This window comes from Xiphophorus couchianus, chromosome 2, assembly GCF_001444195.1.
Source record: "Xiphophorus couchianus chromosome 2, X_couchianus-1.0, whole genome shotgun sequence".
NCBI classification, from domain to species: Eukaryota; Metazoa; Chordata; class Actinopteri; order Cyprinodontiformes; family Poeciliidae; genus Xiphophorus; species Xiphophorus couchianus.
Window position 1 is genome coordinate 25,688,333 of NC_040229.1, and position 6,727 is coordinate 25,695,059.

At 40.4% G+C, this 6,727-nt stretch overlaps 1 protein-coding gene across 1 annotated transcript; it reads right to left on the reverse strand.

Moving 5' to 3' along the window:
- Positions 1 to 295: 295 nt before the first annotated feature.
- Positions 296 to 6,678, reverse strand: LOC114155750 (YY1-associated factor 2). Its single transcript, XM_028035812.1, has 4 exons — positions 6,524 to 6,678; positions 6,099 to 6,224; positions 1,647 to 1,799; positions 296 to 1,571 (listed from the first exon to the last, which is right to left on the reverse strand). Exons 1-4 carry the CDS (start codon positions 6,547 to 6,549, stop codon positions 1,328 to 1,330), a joined length of 549 nt encoding a protein of 182 aa, XP_027891613.1. The 5' UTR covers positions 6,550 to 6,678; the 3' UTR covers positions 296 to 1,327.
- Between the last annotated feature and the right edge of the window lie 49 nt (positions 6,679 to 6,727).

Genomic DNA, 6,727 nt, shown 5'->3' on the forward strand with positions numbered 1-6,727 from the left:
TCTGATGAAACAGAAGGCGGCCTCAAAGTTTTTTTTAAGTTGCAGAAGTTCAGTTTTGCTTGCCAGGGAACAAATGTTGAATGGGTGCATAGGCGCAGCAGCACACAACCCAATTGGTGTAACTTAAACCATACCTGACTGTATCTGTCATCTGGTCTTAATCTGGTTGTAATGCCCAGTCACTCCAATCCTGGCATTCTGTTCTTCAAGTAACCTCTCCACTCATTCTCGTAGGCTCTGGAATATTGAGAACGCTATTAAAAAAAATCTGAAAAGATGTCAGGCAACTATTTAGCCTTTTTAAAATGTATTTGTATTACATTAGTTTAGATAGGATACTTCTGACACCGTCTCTGATACAACAAAACAAAATAATGCAACAGTTCTTACCCACGTCCGGAATATGCCACTGTAGGGTGCAAATTAAAGCACTGAACCCAGCAAAATGCCACACTTTGTGAAACTTCCCAAAACCTTTGATTGGGCATTACTTTATATTAAATTTAGAGGACTTATCATAAAACTTGAGCAGAATTTTAACTGAAGTACAGGTGTTAAGAAATGTAATGTAAACTGCAAAGCTTGGAGATGACTGCTGAACAAGGAAATATGCAAGTACCAGACACATCACAAGTAATCGTAAATCTTCCATAAAAAAATAAAATCAGAAACATTAATATATCTACAATTCATTTTATTCAATTTCTTACAATATAAACCAGTCTATAGATTAAATCAGACTTGTCTCTACAAACTGAGGGCAAAGCTTGCTTAGTAAAATTGTATTTAGATGTTAGACGGTAAAACAGTTATTGCATTCAATGGCATAAAATGTGTGCCGGAAAATGCAGGTAACCAACAGTGTTATAACACAAACATGAAAATAATGCAAAAAAAATTGTTACTAACACAAGATTGGCAACAAGTGCAAATTATGTTGAGAAAAAAAAAATTATTCTGAGATGATTTCTTCACATTTTCACCATGACCTAATTATTTATTGTGTGCAGCAACAATCAGTCTGTGACGCTGATGCAACACTGTTGAAGCACCAAGAAATGTGGCATGGCTACACACAGACATCCGAGTTTTAATGCTACTGCTCCATTTTCAGTTCATCATGATAGCTGCAGGAGAGCCTGGAACCCATCACACAGGGTAAAACATGGAGAAGGCAGAGAAATGTACAACCTCAAATGGAAGTGGATGCTATCATACTGACATTTAAGGTTTTATATGAAGAAAAATGTGCATGTTTAAGTTTATTCTCTGACTGAGACTGTGGAGAGTGCAGATCAGTGTGTTACGCCAACTGGGAGCGTGGGGGCTAGTGAGTCTCTCCGTTAATCGATGAAGTCTCCCCGCGGGGCGAGGAGCACCTGGAGACTCCTCGCTCAGTGTTGTCGGAGCTCGAGCCACTTTGGCTGTGCTGGTCTGCTGAGGCGCCGCTCACTGAGGAAGATGTGGATTTAACTTTCTCCTTAAAGTCTGTGATAATTACAGTCAAGTCTCCGACCGTGACCTCCAGATGCTGGGCACTGCTCCTGTCTACGTTCTTTAACCTGGGCCTGCTGAAAGAGCAAAACAAACGGGTCGATGAAAACTGCTTAGAGAGGACACTAAATATTTCAGATTTTAATAATTACCTCATCCTTTTCTGGTTTTTCTTTTTCAGTGTTGGATCTTTGTCACTTTTGTCCTTCTCGGATTTTTCTTTCTTCTCTTTTTTGGGATGCGTCGGCGATGCGAACTGTTGGTTTACTTGCTGTGCAACAAGCTGAGCAACGGGTCGTGGCTTTCTGAAAAGGACAGAGGAAAAAAAAAATTTTTTTTAAAAAACTTTCCATTTAGTTATACAGTTGTGTCCAAAATGCCTCATTTCCTGTTTTAGAATGACATGTCCTGGCTGAAGAGTTGGCATGAATGATTTGAATGGGATCCAGAATACACGCCTGAGACAGTGAGGAAGAATCTGCAATTTGGCTGCAGCAAGTCTGCACCCAGGAGAGGTCGTTCTGATACAGGAAAATAGCCTGAATCTGCCACTTCACTAACAATCAACCTTTAGAAAAATATAAAGAAAATAAAAATACACATCTGCTGAAATATGCCTTCTCAATTTTACAAGGACTTCCAGCATTGTCACAAATGACTTTATAATTTTAGAAAACTATTTTTTTTTCTTACAGATTTCTGACTTTGCAATGTCAGAATAGGTAGGGCTTTTCTTATGGAAATTTGCAATATTTTTCTCATGACCTTTCATCAGTAAGCATCCAAGTTTTTTTCTTTTATATACAATAACTCTAATACTCCATGTACACAGCAAATTCTTTACCAGTAGGTGTAGAAGACTATTGGGAAACATGAAAAAGGCATGACATGCTTGCTGCTGACTCAGTGTAACAGAAACAATAAGATCCTTTTGAAAATTAAATCTGCACAGTATATCCTGTGGAAAACATACACACAGTTGCCACTGAAGTGATGGCAGCAAATGTTGCTGGTTATAGTGAATCCCTGTCCGCAAATCAGTATCCTGCAACTGGTGCAACAAACCTCAATCAACTGTGTGCAGACAAGTTCTCCAGAGTCCAGCTAATGACCTTATTATCTAACTCAGGTGTGCTGAAACAGAGGTACATGAAAAAGTTGGAGGACAGTTTGTCAGGCAATCTCCAATTCAAGACATGGTAGCTCAGTTATAATGCTATCTGGTTGTTTCTTATGGTACTGTGTTAAGCCTCACCATTACATGAAATATTTGAAGGGGTCGTGCTGCATTATTCTGAGAAGGAAATGCCTTTGAAACACACCATTAAGTAAACAACATTTTGGCTCCAGACCAACCAGATTAATGTTCTGGAGAGGCCAGCCTAATCCGCAGACCTTAATCAAGTAGTAAACTTGTGAGGGGAAATTAAACATGTTTTGGAGGCGAAAACCACAGAATGCAGAAGATCTGCAGAAATACAGATGTGTAGTTCTTAGAAACTGTGCTTAAATGACCAACATAACTTTACAAATCTTGAGGCTTTTTTTTCCCAGTTTATGCCATAACTGTTTGATGTGGTAAACAAAAAAAACATCCCTCTCACCTTCTGTTGAGTGGTAAATTAAATTGCTTTCCCTGATGTTTAATTTACATTCAAGGCTGAATTGTTTCCAATGCTTTTACATGTATGGAAATAAAATAAATGCATTCTTACCTCACTTATATTTCTCTAAAAACAACTCTTATGCACATTACTGAAACTGTAGCTATAGGGAACATGTTTACATGCTACTTTCACTGTGGCCACAAAGAGCAAAGGGTTTCTTCCAACAAATGCTAATTTCTGGCTAAATTTACAATAAATGAAAGAAAATTGGTAGGTCAACAGAAATTACTGCCACAAGGAATGGAAACAATACTATCAGGTCAATGTAGCACAAAGCAAACAGAGCTTGCATGTTGTGTCACTAGCTTGATAAAACAATTCCTTTAAAACAAAAAGAGTAACTTAAGTTTTTATCCCACCTTTTTGCAGAGAATCAAACATAATGTAAATTCTTATGTTGAGGTGGTGATGAGAAAACATTAAAACTATGATCACACTGTACATTTATTCCTTTTCTGTTGGGAATAAAATCAAAACCTCCTTGAGGGAGCTAACCAATGTCTGTTGTTGTGACAATAACAAACGTCATCATCCGTTACCCAAGCAAAGAGCCATGGGAGTGCAGGCGTTCAAGAGATGTCAAGTGGAACATATTCAAAGAATAAGCAGCTATGATTCAACAATCAAAGCAGACTACCTGTCAACAGGGAGGAAATGAAATGAATGTTTCCGAGTTTACCCTTTTGTCAAATCTTTAAGCCAGGGGTGCCCAAAGTTGGTCCTCGAGTGCCGGCATCCTGCACATTTTAATTCTCTCCCTGTTGGTAGTAACAACCTTTTCAGCACGTCAGTGTTTTTAGGCCTTCTAACGAGCCATCACTTGATCCAGGTGCGTTAAACCAGGGAGAGAACTAAAACATGCAGGATGCTGGCCCTCGAGGACCGACTTTGAACGGGCATTATGGGGAGATTATAATAGGTAAACATCTGATCCATACTCCAATCTGGAGGGTGGTGGTAATGCACCAGTTGTTTGCCAACCGCCATAAAAAAAAGAAGAGGACCGACTTTGGGCACCCCTGCTTTAAGCCAACAGCAGAGGTCTAAAGCACAGGTGTCAAACTCCAGTCCTCAAGGGCCGCTGTCCTGCAGTTTTTAGATGTGCCACAGGTACAAAACACTGGAATGAAATGGCTTAATTACCTCCTCCTTGTGTAGATAAGTTCTCCAGAGCCTTGCTAATGACCTAATTATTTTATTCAGGTGTGGTGCAGCAGAGTCACATCTAAACGTTGCAGGACACCGGCCTTTAAGGACTGAAGTTTGACACCTCTGGTAAAGGAAATGTTTCCATTAAAATAGATACTGTTGCATTTGTTTTTTGAACATTTAAGCATGATAACCTATTTACAATGACTACTTTTTCCTCCAATAACAAGAAAGAACCAGCTGTTTGGAAATGTTTCCAGACAAGAACATCATAAACCAGGGGTCTCAAACTCCAGTCCTCGAGGGCCGCAGTCCTGCAACTTTTAGATGTGACTCTGCTGCACCACACCTGAATAGAATAATTAGGTCATTAGCAAGGCTCAGAGAACTGATCTACACAAGGAGGTAATTAAGCCATTTCATTCCAGTGTTTTGTACCTGTGGCACATCTAAAAACTGTAGGTCTGCGGCCCTCGAGGACTGGAGTTTGAGACCCCTGTCATAAACAGTCCTGGTACAGAAACTAAGGCAGGAGTGCCCAAAGTCAGTCCTTGAGGGCCGGCATCCTGCATGTTTTAGTTCTCTCCCTGGTGGTACCAGCAATCTTCTCAGGATGTCAATGTTCTTCTTAGGCCTTCTAACGACCCATCATTGGATCCAGGTGCGTTAAACCAGGGAGATAACTAAAACATGCAGGATGCCGGCCCTTGAGGACCGACTTTGGGCACCCCTGAACTAAGGGAACAACTATCACTTTTAATAGAGCTAAGACTGCTTTAATGCTACGCTTGCCAAGCTGTGAGCATATTTATTTAGCCAGCTGGCTGCCTGGACTGGTAGCCTGACTTATAATCAACAAATTACTATCAACTTAATACACACTCAGTGTTACTCTAAGAAGAATAAAATAGTGGGGACAACAGCTAATATGGTAGGCATGTTTTCTTGAAGACCCCCACTAGATTTAAAAAGTATATTTTTGTTTTACTCAAAAGATTTTAAAAAATGCTTATCCTAGAATATTTTAGTAGGAATAGCTGTTGCCTCCTTCAGCAATCGTCTAACACTTAGACGATTCAGACGTAGCATTACAATCACCTGCATAAAAATGTTTGAATTCCCTCTTTACGTTGAGGCATACACTGTATTTTCTGTGTTTGTGCACTGTGGTATCTCATACCAGGATGTGAACAGCCGATTCTTTAAAGCCATGCCAGTTGTAAGGGGAGCATTGGATCGATGTCCAGCCCAGAGACACTTGACTAAATTTGAGATTTGGGAAATTTAAAAGCCAAGTGCAAGCCTCCTCAAACTCTTTCTGAATGTGCTTTGTGGCATGGCACATTATCCTGCAGAAAGTCGTCATACCCGCTAATGTAGTAGAACACTGCCTCAAATCATCCCAATGTCTGGATTGTTGATTTGCTGCCTAATAAACAATCCACCTAAAAATAAGTGTAATGTATTATTAACTGTAAGTGTACATGTGTGCATAAGATATTACTAATCAAAACCCAAAAGTGCTCACAGTTCTGGGATTACAAACACTGTGTTTTTATTTCAAATAAAGCATCCACATTCACAAAATAAAAGCTAAACTGGATTAGGGTATATATGATCGTGAAAAAAAAACAATCTTCTAGCAAAAGATAAAACAATCTAACCCTTAATAGCTACGCTAAGATGTACAACCAAGGTGTGCTTCATTATCTAATTTAAATCTCTCACGCATCTTTAGTCAGAGCCACGTAAAGGCGGATTTCTCAGTGTTAAAGTCACTGCACTCACCGGGTTGACGTTCCCTTCCTGACATCACACATCAAGCACTTGAACGCCTCGGCGCTGTTCTTAAACGTGCACACGCTGCAGTCCCAGTACCCATCGTCGGTGAACGGCTTGGACTGCCGCTTCGGCCTTCAGACACAAACAAAAACAAACAGTCACAGGCAGCGGACATTTTAACAACGACAGCTGTGCTTTTTAAAGCACTGGCCGCCATATGAAAAAGAAACACAGCATTTAATTGCTTGGGAAACCATTTCCTGGCCTGAAGCGGTCAGGGAGGCACGGAAAGCAGCCACACATTCACACTAAAGCAGCAGTCTGCCGCCATGAACACTTTCAGTACCACACAGCTCCATCCATTCACCGTGCTTTCTGCTCACTAAAAGCCCGTTAAAGTCATTATTGAAACATACCAGCGAAGCTTTTACCTTGTGGGACTCTTCTTGTCTCCCATTCTACAAAACTAGGCCCCTGAGGAGTTAGAAATTATCAACGGTACAGGTGGGGGGGAAAAAACACGCATTAACAGCTTTTCAGCTGTCGTGGAAACTCCAGTCTGGTGGGCTGGTCACGTGATCCTTGTTCAGCCAATCACATTTGATGTAATCACAACGGCAATAAATGTGACAACA

Excerpts from the sequence above, each read along its gene's own strand:
- LOC114155750 (XM_028035812.1), bottom strand. The coding sequence starts at position 6,549 with ATGGGAGACAAGAAGAGTCCCACAAG. Across the intron at positions 6,225-6,523 it reads GACAAGAAGAGTCCCACAAG|GCCGAAGCGGCAGTCCAAGC; the intron begins GTAAAAGCTTCG and ends TTGTGTCTGAAG. Across the intron at positions 1,800-6,098 it reads AGGAAGGGAACGTCAACCCG|AAAGCCACGACCCGTTGCTC; the intron begins GTGAGTGCAGTG and ends TGTCCTTTTCAG.